Genomic DNA, 23,124 nt, shown 5'->3' on the forward strand with positions numbered 1-23,124 from the left:
TATTCATGAATAAGGCCAGATTAGACTTTGCGAGAAAACATCTAAAAGAGCCTTTGCATCTCTGTAAAATAACAAAATAAGTTCTATGGACAGATGAAACCCAGATGAACCTTTACCAGAATGATGAGAAAAGTCTGGAGATGAAAAGAAACGGTTCATGATCTGAAACATACCACATCATCTGTCAAACATGTTGGAGATATGGCTGCCATACAGTGTTTATTGATGATGTGACTGCTGATAGAAGCAGCAGGATGAATTGTGAAGTGTATAGGGCTATACTGTCTGCTCAGATTCAGCTAAATCCTGCAAGACAGAGCTTCATGTTGCAAATGGATAATGACCCAAAGCAAACTGTAAAAAAATAACCCAAGAGGCAAAGAAATTGGAGATTCTTCAGTGGCGGAGTCAGTCATCTGAAACAGAGTATTTAGTGCAGTCTGTGGGATAACTTGGACAGACACTGAACTGTTTATTTATGATTATTTAATTCATTTATTTAATTCATCATTGCAATAGAATCCTATAAATGTTAGGAAAACGTGAAAAGCATAGCTGATTTCCTTTAAAATAGCTTATAGCGTTACAGAGCATTTAAAAATACAGACTTGATAGTTACATATGATTTTCATATTCAAAGTCATTTTAAGTATATTATTTTCATCTTTTGTTTGAGTATGGTTTTCTTTAATCCTAACTAAAAGGGAAAGAGAGCTAATAGTTCAAAGTTTTTCTGCTTCTTGTTTAAGGAGCCCTACATATAAATACAATACCTCAGGCAGTAGATAACTTGTATTTCGCGACAGAATGGGTACGTTTGTATCTTGGACTTAACGCTTGATGTGGGTGGGACTACATTTCCCACAGGCCGTCTGAACGTGGTGACTGGGTGTTTTAACGTCGTGACGTTTCTGCTGTTCTTGTTTTGGCAGTTTGTTTCGTTATTCACGTTTTGTCACTTGACCAAGAAGACGTATTGTACTCATGAACCAAGACGGAGCTGCGGTATAGTACTTTTCTACATAGATATTCTCGTGTTGTGACTTCGAGCCGTGTGGGGACTGTTTGAAGCGGTTCTGTGGACAGGAAGCCTCGCACAAGTCAGCTAACTAGTCTGGCTAGCTAGCCAGCCAAGCTAACGAATGCTAGCTTGGCTAAGAGCAGTTTGTTCTGTTTGTGTCAGCGGAAATGATCGATAGCCATGACGGGATGCTTGTTTTCAAACACCGCCTTAAACTTGATGCTAAAAGGGCCATGTTAAACCTAATGTCACGGCGGGGAAAGCGATGCAAGTGCGGGGGACGAGTACAGGCAGCTTCTCGCTGGGTTAGCGTGTCCTGTTTTAACAACACAAGATTTGTGCCACCTTTGATCAGATCGAGGACGATCAGAGCTGCGCCCGCAAGTAAAGCCGATACAGGTCGCTAGCACATATTTGTTTACACGACTGTGCTGGCGAACACATCAGTGGTAGCGCTAATGTTATTCGTCGGTGGTGATTTAAATGAGCCCAACTCCGCATTCTGTTTCCCCGTGGAGCTTCCGTCTTTGTTGAGTTCTCTTTAGTAACGTGTTTGGGGGAGTCACTAACGTGCTCCTGAGTCTTTAGTAGTCTGTGCGATTAGATTAGTTGTGTTCTCAGGGTGGAGTCCAGCTCTCCTCGTTTTCTGTAAATGTGACAGATGTTAAACTGAAACCATTTGCTGGATTCCAGGGGAATACCAGCAGGGTGATAGTGTTGTTGTGCGCGTGTCATACATAGACATTCTAACGATAGAATTTAATGGTTATAAAAAGTCACATTGAAGGGACTTGCCTCCTTTTTACGAGAAAAATAAAATAAAACAAGTTCCCATAACACGAATCTATTTTCGTTTGAAGAGTTTGTTTGTGGTAAGGGTTTAAAAGGCAGTGATTATGGTTATGGTAAATCTCCAGGAAAGTAATGCGTGTGTATGTAATGTCCTCTGATGGAAACATAACTCTCTGTATGTGTGTGTCTGTGTGTGTGGGTGTAGATGTTACTGAATGAGCAGTGATTGTGTATGTGGGCTGATTCAGGGAGCTGCTAAGTGTAGTTTCACAATGGCAGATGGAGGCAGCGATGATGAGGTCATTCACCTGGCAAGCTTCAATGTCCACCGCAGCCAAGGTGAGACTTCACATCCGCACCGGCATGCATGTAGACACAATTGTCTGTCTCCAGGATATATGATTATTGTTTTTATGCATCTATCCATTTGCTTGCTTCCACTTGTCCAAGTTAGGGTCATGGAAAGGGCTAGAGCCTTTCGCATCTGTGGCAAGGTACACCCTGGAACGGTCACCAGTCTGTTGCAGAGCTAACACATAGAGGCAGACAACCATTCACACTAACACTCCAATTCAACTCCTTCCGTAAATCTCAACCAGAAGTCTAAATCAATCTTTATGGTCAATTTAGAATTGTAAGTCAGCCTTGCTACACCAAGTATGTTTTGCTCTGTGGGAGGAAGCTGGAGTATACAGAGAGAAGTCACAGACATGCATAGTACATGCATTTGTTGTAACAGTGTAAAAAGTGCAACAGATGCTCCATAACTACATAAAAAAATAATTTGCTGATCTAATAAACCCGTCAGCACCTTTATAAACTTCAGGTTAGTAACAGTATGTTAATAAAAACCTAAAAACAATTATCAAAATGTGCTCGAATAGCTTGCCTTGCAGAGATTCACGTTTTAAGATGTAAATGTTCTGCTTATGCTCTGAGAGGTCCAGCCACTTTCTTGTATATGACCTGTTGCACACACGCATATAAACCTCGTGTTTTGTACTTTTTAGGAGGAAGTGCAAAAGTGCAGATTATTTCCAGCACCTCAGCTAGTTGTCTGATGAACTAACCGTTTCTGCAAAGAAATTCAGCATTGGCTCATGTTGCAATCGCTCATCTCTTTTGTCTTAAATTTCCACACGATGCAGTGAATGTCCCTTTTTACATCCCCTGTAAATGCATCGTTTAATAACTCCGCTGTGCGTGTGTCTGTGCAGGCTCGCGCTCTCATTTGAGAGAGCTCATAACTATTTCTGATGACTCGGATGAAGAACCTGTGACTCTTGTACCCAGCAGTCCCGTTTTAGTCCCGGACGATGCAGATGACGACGATGTTAGCATACTGGAGGTAACTGATGCAGATTATTCTTGAACCTTTCTTTGTGCATGTCACTTGAGACTTATTTATATATGTTTGAATACATTTTTCTGGGATTCTTTCTGCTCTCTCTTCAGCCGCTAATGCCTGCGCGCAGACACGTGATCCGCCCAGCGGCGAAATGGAGCGGGGCCTCGCACAACCCAATTAAAGTTGTAGGTCAAAGTAGCGCATCTTCTGGGGTTTCCACACTGGACCCAGTCCCTGCCTGTGCCCCGTCTACCTCCAGAGATGCCAAGGGAACCACGTCTCCCCAAGCAGCCATTAAAGTACAGTTTCCGGCGCACTCGAGCACATCTGGAAACACACTGCTGGATCTCGGCCCTTCATCACTCTCCCAGCCAAAACCGACCATAAACTCACAGCAGCACGACGGTACATCAGCAGACACAAGCGGGGAGCTCCATGCAATTTCTTCTGTCCACACCCCATCTACCTCCACAAATGCCAAGGCCAACACCATCTCATCCAGAATACCTGCACAAGTACCTGAACAAGTGCTTGTCCAGCCTCAGCCTAGCACATCTGGACTCGCGCATCCACAACCTGGCTCCTCAGCACAGTTACGGTTGGAGCATCACGCGAACTCCTCTGCCAGTGCCACAAACTATATTTGTGCTGCTGCAGTGACTGCTTCAAGTTCTTCTACAAAGACTCAAGTAAAGGCTAGCACGAGTAGCCTTACGCAAGACAATCCTCAGGCCAGTACTTCGTCTGCACATCCTCCATCTCGTATACGGACGCACCCTCAGCCTAGTACTTCACTGTTCCAGTCTGGTGGAACAGCGTCAGTGCAGCCCCACCTCATCCAGTTGAAGGAGGTGAAGCTAGTTGTTCTTCCACCACAGCCAAATCAAGCTTCGGCTCTAATAACCCAGCCCCAGGGTCTGCTGCAGCCTGTGCCAGTCACTCGAATGCGGGGCAATCTCATTCAGATTGAGCCGCAGCCCCTGGCTCAGGCCCCTGCCCAGGCTGCGGCCCAGCCTCCTCAACCCCCTCAGGTTATACCAGGGATGCCCCCTGCAGTTCTAATAGCTGCAGCCCCAGAGAGACTGGGTCCTCCAGAAGCAGGTCACCGGATCATCCTGGGGAGCCAGGCACCCAAAAATGCCCTTCCAAACCCTCCAGCTCAGGCTGGTCCCTCGGGTCTGCTTCAGCCAGCCAACAGACTTAACATTAGGGTACCTGGTGTGAACTCTAACCCTGCTCCTCCAGCTCCTCCCGCTCCCGCAGCTTCAGTCCCACACAACAGAGAAGAAGCACGACTTATTCTGGGTCAGAACCCAGAAAGACTTAATCTGGTCGCAGTGCCTCCAGCACCAGAGGACATTCCCCAGATAGAGGATGCAAGGCCTGGACCCTCCGCACAACAGGAGAGACCAGAGCACCAGCCTCACATTAGAGCCCTTATCAATGGTGTTGTGAGTATCTCATTACGAAAATTGTTTGCATCTCTTTTACCTGTTATAAAGTTAAATGAGTGTAATTGTGCTGTGTTGTCTCGCATTTCATCCGTTCCAACCCCATTCTTCTTTCCGGCCATGCTCTCCTCAACTTTTTGAATATCCTCTACAGTTGGATCTACTCCCCGACGTCCAAGAAACCTATGTAGCAGAACTGATCCAAAAGAATAATGTGAAAGACTTGAATGTGTAAGAATCATCTTATCTAATTTAACCTTAACGTAGAGCTTTAAAATAGATACATAAATCTTGTTGGGTAACCATGTTCGAAGCAATGTGCCACATGTGAATTTTAAAACAGAATGCAGTGATTTGCAAGTCATATAAAGTCTGTAATTAATTCAAAATAGTTCAATAGAAAAAAGAAATGATGAAACGGAGAAATTGTATTTCCTTTAAATACACATGTTTATTTGGAATTTATGCCAAGAACGCATTCAGAAAAAGATGGGACAAGGTCAAATCTGCCTCTTGTGTCATTTCTTCTTTTATCAGCAATTTGCAAGTTTTTGGATACTAAGCTGCTGTTTCAAGTGGTTACATGTATAATATATCATTTTGGTGCAACATGTGGTTTGCCATTGTCTAGCTGAAATAAGCAGAACCTTCTCCAGTATTAGTGATGCCTTCATATATGTACGTCTGTATCGTCACGATCTTGGGTCTTGATCTGTACACTGATTTAAAAAAGCTGATTTAAACTCTTTGCTTTAGTGCAGAGTACACGGTAAAGATAGTTGCTGATTGGTCTGATCACAGGGCAGTTTTCCCCTTTTCCTCAGTCTATCTTCAAAGAGCCCAGGGTCAGGAGTTTTTGGCCTTTGGACTGATAGTATAACAATTTTTCTCGGTTTTCTTGATATTTGTCAGCAATACAGTCTCTAACTCTCTGGTAGTACCTTTATCCTTTGAAAGGATTTGCAAATTATTGCATTCTGTTTTAGCTTGTATGTTACGCAGCGTCATAAAGACAGGTGTAGGTGGTCACATATGAAATGATTGCCACTGTGCACAGTTGTAACTGTGTGAATGTTTGTGAGAGCTTGTACACATGCAGCCCCCCTTCCCTCTGCTCTGTTCCCAGTATCTGTAACCTGCTGTTGGAGACTCAAGATTATCCGAGGAAAGACACGGCAGCAGCCACATCAGCTCCCACCAGCATCCTACTAGAGTCTGGTGGCACCCAAAATGAGGCAGGTGTCTTTGTGTGTGTGTGTTAGATGCACAGAAAATGTGTGTAAATGGTGTTAATGTGCAAACAGTAGAATTTCAATCAGTAAAAAGTGCAACGTAAGCTAGGATCTCGCAGTGTGGGTCAGGGTTTAAAAGCCCTTTTAGGACAGTTATGTAAAGTGTAGATACAAATTAATAACGGAGACGTGGTTCCTCGTTCCATGAATTCAAGCGGAGCAGACCGTTATAGTTTCTAATGGAACTATTTCTGGTATCAGATTATGTCTATGATGTGGTTAAAGAGTGTTGATGTAGAATGATGGAATGGATGTGCTGAGGCTCCGTCTAGTAACCAAATTAAAAGAAATAAACCATGCTGTATGTAAATATAGACTGTATATGTTCTTTGGGGGTATTTTGATGTCAGAAGTGATTATATTAAGACCAAAGGGTTGAGTGCTAAGTTATTAGCTAACTGCAACAATCAGACCCTAATATCTACTAATTCGTGGACTTCAGAAGTAATAGAATTTCAGTCAGCAAAACTGAGGGACAATCCTTATGGATGGGCTGTATCTCAGAGTAGGCCTTTTTATTTTTGAGATTATTATAATAAAAATGTCCCAGACGTCTCCTCCGATGTAAATGTAGGGAAGAGGTTCACATCAGTGATACAAATGGGTGGAAGTGAGCCCTAGCAGACAGCTATTAGCTATGACTGCCTGTGTCAGGGTGTAGCTGTTAGTTCAAGTAAACACTGCAATTTTTCATTGTTGAATTGACTTTTAAGTCCTGGCGGTTTACCGATATTTATTTATTTTACCTTTCCACTCAAGCCGATCACTGACTACAGCTTCATATAATCTGTGAATCGTATATATATATATGTGTGTGTGTGTGTGTGTGTCTGTTTTCATGTTTGCGGTTTTTCAGGTGACCGAGGACTTGTTTGATTATGGCAAGCTGGGCGCAGTGGGACCTGAAGTTGTGATGCAGGCCGCTGACTTGCTCATGGCAGATTTCAGGATGCTCAGCTGTCAGGACATTAAATGGGCTCTCAACGCCCTAAAGGGACACTATGCAATCACACGCAAGGTACCTAAAGTCCCATCTGAGAGCACACCATGCCTCCTCTGTCTTCTTTTCTGTCGTACCTTTCAACTCTCACTCACTCTTCCTCCCAGGCCTTATGTGAAGCTCTGAAGAAGTGGCAAGAGTCAGGGGACCCGTCGGGAAAGAAACGACGGAGCAGGACCTCGGAACGCTGCTACGTTGATTTCCACTTTGAGCACGGTGAGAAAACTTTTAGCATGCACCTGTTTTTGCATTTTTTACTTATTGCTCTTTTGCACATTCAGAAATTGCTTTCACAAGCCACTGGAAACTCTCAGTAACTGGTTTCTTCCTTGTCCGCCAGGTTCGGTTAAGTTTGACAAGAGGATGTACTTCTTGGAGAATGACCGTCGGTACTGTAGGACATACAGCAGTCTGGAGGCATCTGTGCAGAAGGAGCTTTCGTTCTATCAGCAGAAGGCAAAGGAATGGGCAGAGGTACACACACAAATACACTCACTCAGGCACTCTGTTTTCCTTCAGTGTTGCATTTATCACGATTTTTATAGCCCAGAATGGCCCTATGTGGGGGGTGGCGGAGTGAACTGAGCACAACAACCATAATTGGTTCATGGAGTATAAAGGCAGCAAGTCTGTGTTACCTTACATTCCTTACGGGGGTGTTTATGGCTGTGTAAAAACCTCTTTGTTTTCTGCACCAAGAATTCTTCTGTGCAAGAAAACTCTGAACTCTATAAGCCTTCATTTTTTAACAGATAATGATATACTTCACTTATCTAAACAGTAGCTTTCTAATGCAGTAACTCATTTGTATAGCAAGCACTCTTTCTAGCTTTTCCCACTGTACCTTTCCCCACCCTTCACCATTGTCTCAAAGACTGGAAAGCTTTGGCTTTTAAAGCAGTCGGGTATATGGGGCTAATTATGTTGCTTTAAATCCCTCTCATGTCTTGGAGCTCTCTCCATCCAGTATCCAAAGCTCCTTCTTGTTTTTATTAGGTCTCTTTCACTCTCCCTCTTCACCTTCTTTGCTTCTGTTTACCAGGCCTTTTATTTATTTATTTATTTATTTTTTTGCTGAGTAGAGTTTCCACTGTCTGCTATTTCCCCTGTCTGTGGTAGCTACCAGTAGCTATCCTCTCCCTATTTTGTTTGTGCCATTAACCATTTAGCAGGTGATAGAACCGCATAGTGAAACTGAAGCATATAGGAACTAGTCTGGAGCTTCATATTGTGCAGTCAGCTTCATGATGATAATTTCTTGCCTTGCACAGGCGGTTGTATTAAATCTGCCGCTTGAGGATTTAAGTTACTAATTGGACAACTCTACTGTTGAAAGCTGCATTTGTTCGAAGACCAGGGAATAATGTGGTGCTGCTCGGTATATTAAAGGCGTCTTGCTTCAGCGAATAGAACAATTATAATGGTTGGATATGTTGCATAGAGCTGCTTCACAACTGTTGATAACCTTGTGACGTGCCGCATAACATGGAATACAAAGATTTCTGAGGCTAATGTTCAGTCATTTAGATTTCAAGCACTTAGTAGGGTGAATATGTTAGTCAAACTTAGGCACAGTCAGTAGCTAAATTAACATACACCCATGGCATCATACGCCCAGCAGCGGAGCCGGTTCAGTCCCAGGGACTCTCTGTTTTCAGGTCACTCTCTGCAGAGGTAGAAAAGTGTTACATCAATGTTGGCTTACAGCTTACTTCGTGCGCCCGATCTTCACCAATTAATCGACTGCCCCGCTCTGTCTCTCTCTCTCTCTCTCACCCTCTCTCTCTCTTTGTGTCCAGCATGAGGACTTCCTCCTTGCTCTTCAGGTCAATGAAGATGAGTATAAGAAGGTAGGATTCATCACAATGCATCTCTATCTGTTGATTCAGTCTAAAGTGGCTTTTCAGTGATGTTTCCAGATAACACTGTGCTGTGAATAAGTCTTGAGACACCCCTCATTTCTTTTTATAGTGTTGCCAAGGAGCCAGACGTTTGTTTTTGTTTTTTTTAATTAATGTGGTTTTGCAGCTTTCAAAAGCTCTTAAATTTTTTCTTTGGATATTTGGCTGCCTTTTCACTCATTTCAATCAAGCTTTTAAACAACAATAATAATAGTATTAATGATAATAATAATGATAATGATAATAAGGCAGCTTCTGTGACACCAGTGTTGTGCCTACACATAACAGATTTGCTTAGAACCAGTTTTATATTGTATCTTTAGCCACTTTTTTACCAGCGGCCTGTCACAAAAAACGTATTTGTTCCCATTTCTTTCACTGAATCTACTAAAAATGCCAAATACAACACAGTTTGACAGGCATAAAATTGAATATAACGTGATTCCCAAAGTATTACCTGAAAGCTTGTCTAGCTTGGCTTGGTCAGCAGTGCGGAAACTGGAGAAGTGGAGGATGAAAGAAGAAGTGGTAGGTCTAAAGAAGTATCTACAGCAGATTTCAGTGTCTGAAAGTCGTGTCCTGAAGACAAGCAAGGATCTGACACAGGACCTGAGAGATCCAACGAATCCATCTACTCTTCACTGAAGGATCATCAGAAATGGTCTTAGTGGAAGGGTGGCTGTTGAGAAGCTATTGAGGATCTTACTCAGTATCTAACCTGAAACAGTTAACCTTTCAGCATGACAGTGATCCCAAACACACCAGCAATGCAGTTAAAACAATATAATATAATATAAAACCACATAATGGAAAGTATCAGTCATGTATTGAAACAAAAGGCAGTCAGCATCCAAAGAAGAGCTTTGAATGTTCTTAAACAAACCTGGAGAACTATTCCTGAAGATGACTTAAAGAAATGACAAGAAAGCTGCCTAAGAGAGCTCAGATTGTGTTGAAGAATAAATGTGTTTTTTTGTGGTACAAAATACTGAAATTTAAGCTTTTTAGAATTCTACGATGTCTGTTTTTGCATCATATTCTGTATTTCAGAAATAATCATAATAAATCCAGTATAAAACTTGTTAGCTTGCAGAATGTGCTGGTTTCATTCGAGGTTCATTTTAGATATTGTCAGGATTTTCTGCATAATGTGAGGTTTTTGACTTATGATGTGTTCCGATTGTTTTTCCAGGATGGTCAGCTGATAGAGTGTGGCTGCTGTTTTGGGGAGTTTGCTTTTGAGAAGATGACGCAGTGTTCGGACGGTCACCTGTTCTGTAAAGAGTGCCTGGTCAAATATGCTCAGGAGGCGGTGTTCGGCTCTGGGAAGGTACACACAGACATTTTCTGTTTTCAATACGACTTAACTGGTAATGTTGCTTGGCAACTATAACTGACTAATCCCATAATAATACACACCTCTTTGAGTGATGAGCTGTCAAGTAAATGTCAAGATTGAATATGAGCTGGGGCACAGATTTCACAATATCATCAATGTTTGTTGTCCATGTATTATTGTGAAAATAAAGACTTTCCCATTTATTAGGTGCCTTGTTGCTGGTACTGGTATATACTGTATTGCATAAAAGGTTGTCGTGTTTTTCATCCGCCTCATCTGAGCGCACTGTTGTACCTAATAATGTGTCATAATAATGGTCAGTTAAACTGGAGGTGGCTGTGAACGTGCAGCGTCTCTTCTCTGTAATGAAGTCGCGCTCCGTCCTCTTCTTGTAGTCGGACCTGAGCTGCATGGAGGGGGGCTGCCCGTGCTCCTACCCTGTGTGTGAGCTGGAGAAGGTCCTACCAGAGAATATACTGTGTAAATATTACGAGAGGCAGGCGGAGGAGGCGGTTGCTGCCACCTGTGCAGATGAGTTAGTGAGGTAAGTGTGTGTGGGGGTAGCTCTGTAGCTGGATTCTGCTTTTCTTTGCTCCCAGATTTATAGGTATAATAAAGTAACTGATAACTCGAGGTGCCAGTTTGTCCACAAACAGATTTTTAATTGACTTAATAAAATTGAATAAAGAGATTCCAGCAATGTTTACAGATGGATAGACTGTAGGCTGTAGGGACATAAGGCTCATCTTTAGCCTGGTGTCCAATCTTTCTACTAAGTTAACACTAAAAAGTCAGTTAATTTGAAAATGCACTATTTTAAAAATGAATGGTGGGCATTTTAATGTTTGTTCAGTATTTAAAGTTCAAGGCCTTGAATAATTAGACCCTGTCTTATCTTAAAGACGTCACAGTACCATTCCACCTCAACAGAGCGCTCTCAGACTGCTGGTTTCTTTGTGGTTCCTAGGATATTTGAAAATAAAATGGGAGGCAGAGCCTTCAACTTTCAGGCCCCTCTTCTGTGAAACCAGCTCCCAGTTTGGATTCAACCTCTCTACTTTTAAGATTAGGCTTAAGACGTTCCTTTTAGATAAGGCTTGTAGTTAGGGCTTCAGGTGACCCTGGTGACCATGCTGCAATAAGCCTAGGCTGCTTCCCATGATGCACTGCAAGTGTGTGTTCTTCACTCACCTTTTTTTCACACTCACTCTGTTTATACACACCTCTGCATGCAGTCATCAGTTATTACTAATCTCTGGCTCTCTGTCTGTCTTTTGTCCTGTCTCCCTCTCCTCACCCCAACTGGCAGACGGCCACCCATCCCTGAGCCTCGTCCTGCCGGAGGTTTCTTCCTGTTAAAAGGGAGTTTTTCCTTCTCACTGTCGCCAAGTGCTTGCTTTGAGGGGGTTTCGTTGGGGTTTTCTCTGTCCTATTGCAGGGTCTTACCAAGCGCCTCGAGGCGACTGTTGTGATTCAGTGCTATAAAAATATAACTGAATGAAATTAAATCATGATAAATGATAATCAGTTATTTTTTAATAACTGGCTCCTGAGCCCCCTGTCATTTTGCAGAAGTGGCCTCCAGGCTTTACTGAAAATGTAAAATTTTCATTAAAAAAAATCAAACTTTTAAAATAGAACTTCGGCTCATGGGCTAATCATGTTCAAAGCAAACACAAAGCATCAGGAGTAGATTCAAAGTTTACACGACAACATGGGTTGGTGGAAATGCAAATCAGGTGATGCAAACAGAAACAGTAGAAAATATTTCAGCTGTAATGCAAAAGCCAGTCAGCTGAGGTTCTCCCACAGACTGGATTCATGTTCAGTATGGTTCATCTTCACTTTTACAGAACGAAAGGGAGGGGGGGCTTAGAGAAATTGCCGTGAGAAAATGGTCCGCAGGTTGATAATAGCTAGCTGCAGCCTAACCTATTTATGATTAGCACTTTGCCTCTCCTACTGTGGGATGTTGAAGATCTGGCTGCTTTGTCTAGCTCATTTTTAGTCATAGAGTTGCTGAATTATGACTGGAGTCATTTAATGTGTGACTGTCTCTAATCGGCTGTCAGCGTACCATCATCTTATCATATACAGATGCCTTGTACGTTTCCTCTCATCTTCCTTTCCTCTCTGATCTCTTCCAGGTGTCCGTTTTGCAACTTCCCAGCGTTGCTGGACAAAGACATGTCTCTGTTTAGCTGTCCCAACCCTCGGTGCCGCAAGGTGAGTTCTGCTCTTCTGCTCTCTCTCTGTTTATAAAGTAAATTAAACACTCTCGCAAAGAAGTGTACACCAAAGTAGGTCGACACTCATCTGCACATCTTCTGATGTGACCCTGGGTGAGAGTACTTACAGCACAGATGATCTAATCTAAATTTTCAAACCAAGAGTGGACGACTGGATCGTGAATAATTCAGAGTGTCATGACAGCAAAATGGTGTCTACCTATAAATCATCTCCGTGCATCCTGGACACGAAGCCCGACATGCATAAGAGAGAGAGGCAGAGGAGAGATTGATGAGCAGCTTTTGGAAATGATGAACCGTTCCATGTGGCGAGGTCGCCACCTCTGGCTCCCTCTCTGTTTATCTCTGGGCCTCCTCCCTCTGTCTGAGGAATGCAGGGGGAGGCGATGCTCTTTGTCTGCCGGAGTTGTCACACAAATTCCAGGCCAAAAAAAAAAAACCTTCATTATTTGGCAGAAACACACACAGGCTCATTCACGCTCCTTTCCCCACATAAATACAACCCTCCCGTTTTCCTGTTTTTCTGTGAGCTCTGCTTCTGTAAACGTCTCGCACTCACTCCTGCTCACAACTGTAAAGAGAAGCAAACATACACACACCTCTGCTATCTTTGCATTCCCTCAAAGGTAGGAGAGAAGTTGGGAGGGGGTTATGTCAGTAGCCATACAAGAAAAATGCGTGACTCCTCGCACAGTGGTATAAGGTCAGACCCTTCATTAGCCGATGAGCTCGCATTCTTTCAATTCTCATGTCAAACTGAAGGCCCGTGGGCCAGATTTGGGCCGTTTGAAGATTTTAATCTGGCCAAAAAAACATTGCACATGTACATGATGAAAAACACAGATTAAACCTGCACGCTAACAAAGTAGTTGACAGAAAAAGGCTAAAAAAAACAAGCAGAAGAAAGAGAAGCAGGAGTAGTGCAGTCGCTTTCAAACCAATTTGTAGCCATGGACGGAGAACATGGTTATAAAGCTGGTGAGCTCAACCAGTTTCATGGCAGAAGGCCAGTCTGTACAGTGCAGGCAAACTGGAGGATCTTGCCCGCACAGATCAGGTCTGTGAGACTTGTAGAAACACGGTCAAGAAGAAAAGAGGACAAGTTTTCATTTCTAGGTGCAGCCGATGGTATCGAGTTCGGTGGTCTCAGGATCACCTCTCTGCTTTTTGCAGATCATGTTGTTTCTCTGGCTTCATCGGGCGAGCCCCTCCAGCTTGTGCTGGGGCAGTTTGCAGCCAAGTGTGAAGTGGAGAGGGGCGAATTAGCACCTCCAAGACTGAGGACATGGTTCTTCTGGTGTGTTCTGTTTTTTTTTTTTTATATATATATAAATTTTATTTTCAGTCACAGCAGCATGTTAATAACAAAACATTGAACATAAAGTAGTTTGCTGTTCAGTATTTACAATACCCCAAAAGATAACAGAAATAGAAAAGGAAAACAAACAAACAAACCAAAGAAACCCCTACAAAACAACAAAAAACAAACAAACAACAACAAACAAATATAAAAATAAAATGTATAAGGGACATTCAGTGTACAGTTAACTATGATAGTGATATAGAGATATGGCATCTGGTCATGATAAGGTGGTCATTTTAAACGTTTCCATGTACATCAGGAATGGCTGCCATGCCTTAAGAAATTTGGTGGTTGAACCTGCCAGTGTATATCTCATCTTTTCTAAATGTAAAAACCTCATGAGCTCTGCAAGCCACTGTTCATGTGTGGGAGGAGCTTCCTGCTTCCATCTGAAAAGTATAAGGCGCCTTGCGATAAGTGAAGCAAAGGCAATAGAATTCGAATAGTATTTTGGCAAAGTGATGTCTTGAGGTATCACCCCAAAGATAGCCGTTAGAACAGAGGGATCATATTTAACGTTATACATCTCTGACAGAGTGTTAAATATAGACACCCAATAGTTATGAAGATTGGGGCATGTCCAAAAAGTATGAAGGAGCGAACCTGTTTCTGCTTTACATCTGTTACACAGAGGGTCAGCTTCTGGATAGAACTTGGCTAACTTTTCCTTGGAGATATGTAATCGGTGTAGGACCTTGAATTGAAGGAGCCCATGCCTGGCACATATCGAAGAAGAGTGTACCCTCCGGAGAAAAGATTGCCAGAGTTCATCTGTTATAGTCATCCCAAGATCTTTCTCCCACTGTGCTTTAAGGATGGAGAGAGAAGGAGATTGAAGATCTAATAATATAGCATAGATTTCTTGGTGTGTTCTGTTTGAAGTCAGAATTTCCAAGTTCCCAATTGAAATTTTCGACTAGAACAGCCCTTCAAGTCAGACTTCCCACTCGGAAAGTTGAAGCAACCCCACCAGCTCCAATTTAACAATCCAAGATGGCGACATTGCACATAAACATTAGTAAAACTGTAAAGCTCGCAATCTGTACAGGCACTGTTGTGTGACTTGTGACCAGATCTGTGGTCACAAGCTCTGGTGACAGTGGATGACCAAATGAATGAACGAATGAGATCGCAAATACAAGATGCAGGAATTAGCTTCGTCTGAAGGGAGTCTGAGCTCTCCATCAGGGACAGTGGGAGCAGTGCAGGCGTTTGGGGAGGGCTCAGAGTAGAGCTGTCATTCACAGCAAAGGTAGCAGGTTGAGGTGGTTTGGAAATCTGACTAGGATGCCGGACCCCCTCACAGGTGAAGTGTTCTGGGTACCTCCTAGAGAGCGGAGTCCCTGGAGTAGGGACAGTGGACAGACTGAATCTCTCCTAGATGAGCTGGGAGAGGAGGGTGCTCTGGGGGTCTCTGCTGAGAGTGCTGCCCACAGAACCTGGACTCAGACAAGTCAAGAGAAAAAATATTTTATTAAATGCCCGACGCTGCCAGTAGCTCTCATATTCAGGCTTGTGAAACAGGTTGTTGTGAATTGGCTTTATGGTGCCCTCTGTGTAGCATGTCCCTGTGGTGTAAGCACATATTTAAAAAGTCTCTTCCAAAGTGTAAAATATTTTTCCTTTTTGTCATTTTCTGTTTTGAAAATGGGATATACCGTATTTCCCGGACTACAAAGCGCACCTGAATATTAGCTGCACCAGCTAAAATCAGGGCAAAATCCTGTTTTGTACATACATTATCCGCACCTGACTAAAAGCCGCAGGTGTTTCAATGTTGACTTATCATATGTAAGAGCACAAAGCGAATTGTCAGGAAAGAGATGGCTGTTTGGAGACACATCACTCTTATTAATATTTTGAAAAACAAGTTATGGGTACATATTTGCATAGCTTTTTAGGTATATGTACAAGTAGTGATAATTACAAGTACGAAACATGTACTGTGCTTCATAAAAGAGTAACAAATGTAGTACATAACAATAACCTACAGCACACCAGAAAAATAGATTCGGCCTACCTTTTAGGCTCAGGTGCAGTGACACGGCTTTAACAAGAAGAAAAGTCAGTCATTCACCACCATCTTTCTCTTCTTCCTGCGCACTAAAACCACCAAAGTCCTCTTCTCCAGTGTCGGATACGAACAGGCTCAGGATGGCTACGTCATCCACTCTACGCTTCTCTCCTTCGTTGTCACTTTCAAAACCAAAGAAATCCTCGTTGTCAGTGTCAGAGTCGAACACCCTCTGAAGGGCTGTGGCGGTGTCCTCCTCTTCATCATGCAGCAGTCCAGCCCTTCGAAATCCGTTGGTGATTGTGGATGTTTTCACACTTTTCCACGCTGTCAGAATCCACTGGTGGAGTTGGGCATAACTTGCTTTTTGCAAGTTTATCGCCGCTCGTCATCCACGCCTCCCACTGAACGCGTAGCGCTACATTGAAGTTGTTTTTCGCGCTACTTCGTACGGCACTACGTTGCCTGGCGGACGGACATGTGACCAACATACCACTCTTGAACCCCAATCCTTCCGCCAGGCAACGGAGTGCCGTACAACAGCGGAACAAACAAAACAAATCCTCTTACGATATCACAAAAATCATGGACAATCCATAGAAAAGCCGCACCTGACTAAAAGCCGCAGGGTTCAAAGCTTGTGCAAAAAGTAGCGGCTTATAGCCTGACAATTACGGTACTTAACTTTTTAATTTGTTTTCATACAAGAGCAGCACTTTGTCTTTGTGTTTGAGCAAACCCTGTTTTAGTTCCAGTCAGAGGGCTGTGAGACATCAGTGTGAGACTTGATTGCCCTTTAAACGGCTCTCAAAGCAGTGCAGCCACCACATTGAAACAGTAAGAAATGAGTCATGTGAGTTATCCTCCTCAGCATTTCTGCTGCCTTGGTATTTTAGGGTGTTTCCAGCATCAACTTTCCCAGAGGCCTTTTTAAAAGATTTTTAAGGAACTCTGGAGGAAACTAAAACTGAGGTTTTAACCAGATTCTTAATTATACCTGAGCTTTTCCATCTGCCAGCAGGGTTTTTCCTCCATAGCAAACCTCTTCTGTAATCCTACATCTGCTGACTTGGCCCAAGCTGGACTAGTTCTTCTTACTTGTGGCTCCACAGTAGCGTTTTGTCTTTACCGTAGCTTCTCTATTAGCACGTGGCTCTCAGATGCCTCCTTTTGGCTCAGCATTATGCTTGCATTTGTTGCAGATCTTCACCTCAGGCAGTGAAGAATAGAAATCCAATGCAATTCCTGCCAGCAGCCTGTAGGTGGAGCCATAGGCTTACAGTTGCTGGCCTTGCAGCATCACTGCACAGCTGCACCTCATTACAAGCTCACACACACACCCAGAGACTTAAAAGTTAGACATGCTCCAGATAACTTTGGGTCTGATCCTTGCTCAGTGATTCGTCTGCAGTGCAAAACAAATTCAGTCAGCTTTTAAAGCCAGCATGTTTAAGCTCACAGATATGTTTGCTTATGTATGCCACAAAAAGCTGCTTCCACTTCCACTTAGAATTGGGATGTGTGTTGTTACCTGGAAACCCCCATCACACACACACGCTGGTATTATCACCAGTGTTTAATAAGAGACGGGTGATATTGAGGTGTTAATTCCTCTCTTGTTTTCACGTGTGTGTGTGTTTTTTATTCCCACACACACTGTACAGTCTACCCCACAGCCCGCTCAATCTCAAGCAGGGAGGGGCCTCATTATGTAACTGACACACTTCCGTAAGCCCACCCGCCTTCTTCCACACCGCCGTCTCATTGGCTAGCCACGCTGTCCACTCCCCTCATACTGGTTTCTGACTGGTCGGTCACACTTCCTCGTCCATTTCAAATGTGGTTCTCATCAAATTTGACCCAGATTTTGTCCTCTCCTTCAGTTTTTTTTTCTTTCTCCCAATCTGTCCTGGCTCTGTCTGACCTACACAAACATATTCCACATGTGGTTGTGAGGACATTTGCACAGGTTTGTCCCCGGCCTGTGCATGATTACTTGTTGAGGAATGTGATATGTGAGACACTGGAAGTGGAAGCACTGTGCAAATCTGTGCACTGCAGTCTTGGTGTTGCTGTTCCTGTAGATCAGATGAATTTTCTCAAAGGAGCAAGACCTGTGACAGGTTTGCAAGCAACAAGCTTATGGCTCGTCATGTCAGATTTAACCTCTTCCTTCCTGCCGTTTGAAATGCCACTCGAGTTTGATTGCAGCAAAAGCCACACGCTGACAGGCACACACATCCCCTTACAAGCCCATCAGAAGCTGTGCACATCCTTATAAGGGCTGCTGTAGCATCCACCGCAAGAGAAGAAGAAAAAGATTTAGAGGAGACGCAAAATATGAATGAAAGTAGGAAGGAGGTGCTGTTAGGGAGTGGCACGCAGAAAAGGAGAGCAGTGAATGAAGGAGTAAGGCGAGCTGGAACATGCTGGGGAAAAAATAGCAGGAGCAGTGAGTGTGAATTAATGAATGGAGAGAGGGTGAAAAAGACAAACTTGTGGTGCTGCTGCTGTATGTTTATCTCTGTGACCTCTGTCACATTTCAGCCTGCTTCAATTTTTTTTCGTTTCTTTTTCTTTCCTGTGTGTGTGTGTGTGTGTGTGTGTGTGTGTGTGTGTGTAAGTGAAGGCGTGGACGACACACCCCCTACAAGGTTTGGCTGTGACATCAGCAGTTGTATTTTTAGCTGCACTATAAGAACTCAGGTGTGTTCCTGGTTTTCAGTGTCTTGTCAAACAGGTCTCGGACAGGCGCGCTAGCTCTGCTCTCCTCGTTCCTTTGCCTCGATGTCACCACTAGGGGGCGAGCTCTCATCGTTCTGTCGTTCTCGCCCTTGTCTGGCTTTGTGTGAGCTGGCGTTTTCTTGTTTTGATTGGGGGGGGTTTGTGACACTTGAGTCCAGGAATGCTCACTCTGGCTCTTTTCTTTTGAGGTTTAAGCAGAATATTTCTTCCACCTGAGCTTTTCCTGTTTATTCCTCTCCTGTAATCTCTAACAGTTATTCTCTAACTACAGACTATAGGGGTATTTTCCTCTTTAGCTTTCACTCATCTGCATGATTACATCAGCGTGTGTGAATGATTGGACTTTTCTTGACTTGGTTGTGTCAGGTTGAGTCAGCACCTTAAACACTTTCTCGGGGTCCCGGAGATGTTCCAGTTTTGCAGTTATCTTGTTGGGAGACCACTGCTGTCGGGGAGACTTATTGGCAACTTATTAGCTTATTAGCAGAACACAAGTTACAAGATCAGTGTCACACAGTGTTTCTAATGTCTTTGCTCCTCAGTTAGATAAGTTAAGATCACTTTTATTAGTTCCACAGTTGGGAAATTGACCAAATGTAGTCCAGATGGGATTTGAATTCACAATCCTGAGCCCTGGACGCTGTTACCTTATCCATTAGGTCACTGGGTCTTTATAATAATTGACATAATGAACCCCAAACCTCCATATGGTTTGAATCCGTGCTTTTCATCTCTATATCAGTTTGATTCAGAATGTTTTTTTTCTCTTTTTGAAGAAACTACTAAACTGGATCCAGATCTTGTGCCTTTTTTAGGGAGCGCTCATCACTCAAACACCAGCCAAAACCATAGATTCTCCCCCACCACCCTCTGGCTGACCCTACTCATGCAGAGCTGTCTCACTGAATATTGTGAAATCAGCTCTGACTTACATGCATGATAACAAAAGAAAATCCCCCAGTGAAAGGAGGAGGTCACAGGACACAGAGGGGAGGTTCAGCAGCAGCAGCAGCGGTGGAGATGTGGATCATGCTTTGCTACATCAGCTGTCACACTGTTTAATATTAGATGAGGGGCTCAAATATTTATGGTGACACCACTTAGCTAAGGGTTAGGAAGAGTGGGAGCCTCGAGCCGCCTGCACCCGCCACTCCCCAACATCCCTTTAACCTAGCGCTTTTGGCTGAGGAGACGGAGAAAGGTTGGAGCCTGGAGTCGTTGTTTCTAGGCAACCGAGCAGTCAGCGGCGAGCGCTTTCGCTGCAGTCATGCAGAGAGAGAGCCACACCTAACCGTGCAAGCCCCGAGTCCCTGCAGTGGCAGCACCAGCAGCATGCTTAGCAGAGGCAGCTGTGTGTGTGTGTGTGTGTGTGTGTGTGTGTGTGTGTGTGTGTGTGTGTGAGACACTCTGACTGCAGTGTAATACCCCCCTACACCACCTGCTCAGCATTAATGGGAAAACTATGGGTGGATGCATCTCCTGACTTTTGATGAGATGCTAAGAAACGTACAATTGCAGAAAAGCACAGAAGCAGCACCTTCTTTCTCAACATCCCCTTCCTGTCTTTTTTTCTTCTTCTTCTGTTTAGGAGAGCTGTCGAAAGTGCCACGTCCAATGGAAGCAGCATGTTGGGAAGACCTGCGATGAGGTCCTGGAGAGAGACGAGATCCGCATGAGGGTGCGCTTGTAAGTGGGTCACAGGAAGCCTTCATCAGTAATGTACAGAGTGCTCAGGATGGCTTGGATTTAACATGTGAGGAGAGCTAGATTTAACATCTACCAGAGAGGATGCTGGGTAAACACTTCAGTTTCCCAGACAACATTTGAGGAAACAGAGGCCGGCTGCTTCCTGCAGGCCCAGCGGACTTGGAGGCAGTGCTTCCTGTTTTGAGCCGGTCGCAGATCGTCTTACTTCCAGGCGCTGAAGGAGACGGGAAGCGGCCTGGTAGACAGATCAGAGGATCGGGGTCTGATGATTCTAACAGGACAAAACTAAAAGGGAATCATAATAGCAGGAGTTTGTTCTGCTGCATCCAGAGGAACAAACCCCATATTCAGGGCTCAATAGGACAGGATCGCTTGTCATGTTTTTGTCTTTTTTTTGTTTGCTTCCAGAACAGAAGCTCTTCTTCTCTGCCCTTTATCAGATAAATAACAAGAAAATTAAGGAGTGCATATCATCAGGACTGGTGTCACACAGGCATCCTCTAATAAACACCACATACTTCACAGAAACTTGTTATACTGTGTGTGTGAAAAGTCACATTTTCCTAAACTTTCTCTGTGCTGCAGCGAGGAGCGCATGACGGCAGCTCGGGTGAGGAAGTGCGTCAAGTGTGGGACGGGCCTGGTCAAATCGGAGGGCTGCAACCGGATGTCGTGCCGCTGCGGCAGTTTCATGTGCTACCTCTGCCGAGAGCCCATCACCGGCTATAACCACTTCTGCCAGCACGCCCGGTCTCCTGGCGCTCCCTGCCGCCACTGCCGCAAGTGCTCCCTCTGGACCGACCCCACGGTGCGCTCCAAACTCAAAACACTCACATAATCACAGATCTTGATGCTTGTTCTGTTTCCCACTGCACTTTGACCTTGACCATCTGAGGCCGTGGCTGCCCACAGCGGCCTGGCTACAGAATCACTGGCAACCAACAGGCAGTTAATGAGCTGGAGAAGCTCCAGATCATCCGCTAATGTCCTCGGTCACTTGTAGCACAGAGCAGGAAGTAAAGCGTGCTCTAGCTACTGGAACTACATAATGCAGACTTTGTAGTAGCGATCTCGCGGGTTAACGACCATTTAACACACGAACCAGCTCAGCCGTTTAAGGTCAAGTAATAATGGCAACAGCGTTTTTGGAAATGTCTTCTCTGTGTGTTGTGTTTTTACAGCAAGATGATGAGCGAATCATTCAGGAGATCCAGAAGGAAGGGGAGGCGGAGCTGAATAAGAAGTGCACAGGTCAGTAATAAAACATGTTCTGAAAACGATGAGCTTTAGCTCATACGCCGTCAGGCTGAGTGCAGCGGTGTTGCTGTGGCTCTCCGCCCCGCTTTCTTCTTCACTGCACTATATAATAACAGCAAAAAGCCCCTGATAATAATAACAATATTAAATCATGTTGGCACTCATCAAACTGCTATTAATCGCTCAGTTTGCAGTGAATTATGTTCTTTGACAGGAAACTGTGGCACTGCCACGACAACACTTTTCCTCTCCGGTGTTTCCTCTTCATCCCTTTGACTATTATTTATTCAGGCGTGCTGGCAGCAGTTGCATGAGTGTTTCCTGTGTGTGGTTTATGTGAAGGATAGGCGTGAGGGAAACATTTGATCCTGCTGTGCACCTCACCGATCATTTTATTTATTTTCATTCTCCTCTCAGATAATTCAGGGAAGAGAGTCGGCCCACCACCGGAGCCCGTCGCAGACACCAAGCGGCCCCGTGTCGGTCCACCCGCAGAAAACCCACCCATTCCCAACCCCCCGCCCGCTCCTCTCCCCCAGGCAGTGCAAGCTCCCCTTTTCGTCCCTCCGCGTCCCCGCTACCCACCGGCGCCACCGCCGCACTACCCCCAGGTGATCATGCCACGGCTTCGCCCGGCGCCCTACGTGCCCCCGCTGCAGCACCTCCCCCCCTTGAACAATAACAACAACAACAACCACCACCATCACCACCACAACCCCGGTCCCTTCAACCTTCATCAGCACAACATGGATGTGATGGACATGCCGATGCACTACGGGCCACCGCACCGCTACTACAGACGCTTCTAACGCAGTGGCGTGAATCCTGCTTTGACCCGGTGTGCCCCTGCACACACACTCATGTACCCTCACTACAGTATTTCAGTAAAGTTTTTCCCCGTCTGATTATTATTTTTCGTTCCTTTTATTGTGCTTTATTGTTTTTCATTCTAGTGTTTTCATCCGTTTTGATAGCTCTGCGAGCTAGCCTCTCCTTATCAATTCAAATAAAATAAAAAAAACACTGAAAGTGCATTTTTAGAGAATCACAAACACACTTTCAGATACTTTTGCCTTCTCGTGTTGATTTTGGGCTTCAATAATGGCGAGATCCTCTTGTTACTCTTTTCCACCCTTTTTTTGTTTTCGTTAAAATGTTCACGGACAGTTGAGAATCTTGAGACAATTTCTTTCCCGTTTATACAGATATTTTTGAGTAATAAAAGCGTAAAATTAAAAAAAATATTGTTAGCATTTGCTCTGTATCTTTTGTGTAACATGTGAGACTGCAAACTTTTTAATAAAGTCCTCTGTTCGCATTTTTAAGACCTGCTGCTTCGTACAAAAGCCGATGTTGGGAGACATTTCTCTCTGTCTGAGCCTCTCTTTCACCCCCTCCTTCCTCCTTCAGCTCATGCAGAAAAAGGGGCTGACTCATGATAACTGAGCCCCTCCGCCCATCCCGCCCCAGGGCTATGCGCCAATCACATGACAGACGGAGTGTTTTCCACCAATCGCCGTCTTGCGACAGCCGGGCTTTGTGATGTTACAGACAGAGGGGACTCCTTTGTTCAGCCAAGCGTGCTGCAAGTGTGACAAATCACTTTTGCAACACACACTTTGCTGTCTTCTTATTTCTGCGTGCA

General features: G+C 44.2%; 1 protein-coding gene across 3 annotated transcripts; it reads left to right on the top strand.

Moving 5' to 3' along the window:
* Positions 1-875: 875 nt before the first annotated feature.
* On the top strand, positions 876-22,390 carry rnf216 (ring finger protein 216). Of its 3 annotated transcripts, none has more exons than XM_085158353.1 (17): positions 876-1,005; positions 2,019-2,152; positions 3,031-3,161; positions 3,269-4,612; positions 4,767-4,843; positions 5,739-5,847; positions 6,761-6,922; positions 7,012-7,120; positions 7,245-7,378; positions 8,704-8,754; positions 9,998-10,135; positions 10,540-10,688; positions 12,292-12,370; positions 20,104-20,201; positions 20,808-21,030; positions 21,404-21,473; positions 21,897-22,390. In XM_085158353.1, exons 2-17 carry the CDS (start codon positions 2,029-2,031, stop codon positions 22,286-22,288), a joined length of 3,390 nt encoding a protein of 1,129 aa, XP_085014479.1. In that variant the 5' UTR covers positions 876-1,005; positions 2,019-2,028; the 3' UTR covers positions 22,289-22,390. The 3 variants fall into 3 exon arrangements, with proteins under 3 accessions (XP_085014479.1, XP_085014480.1, XP_085014481.1); XM_085158354.1 differs by lacking the exon at positions 876-1,005 and adding an exon at positions 1,022-1,420; XM_085158355.1 differs by lacking the exons at positions 876-1,005; positions 2,019-2,152 and adding an exon at positions 2,159-2,307.
* The last annotated feature ends 734 nt before the right edge of the window (positions 22,391-23,124 follow it).

This window comes from Neolamprologus multifasciatus, chromosome 4, assembly GCF_963576455.1.
Source record: "Neolamprologus multifasciatus chromosome 4, fNeoMul1.2, whole genome shotgun sequence".
Taxonomy (NCBI): Eukaryota; Metazoa; Chordata; class Actinopteri; order Cichliformes; family Cichlidae; genus Neolamprologus; species Neolamprologus multifasciatus.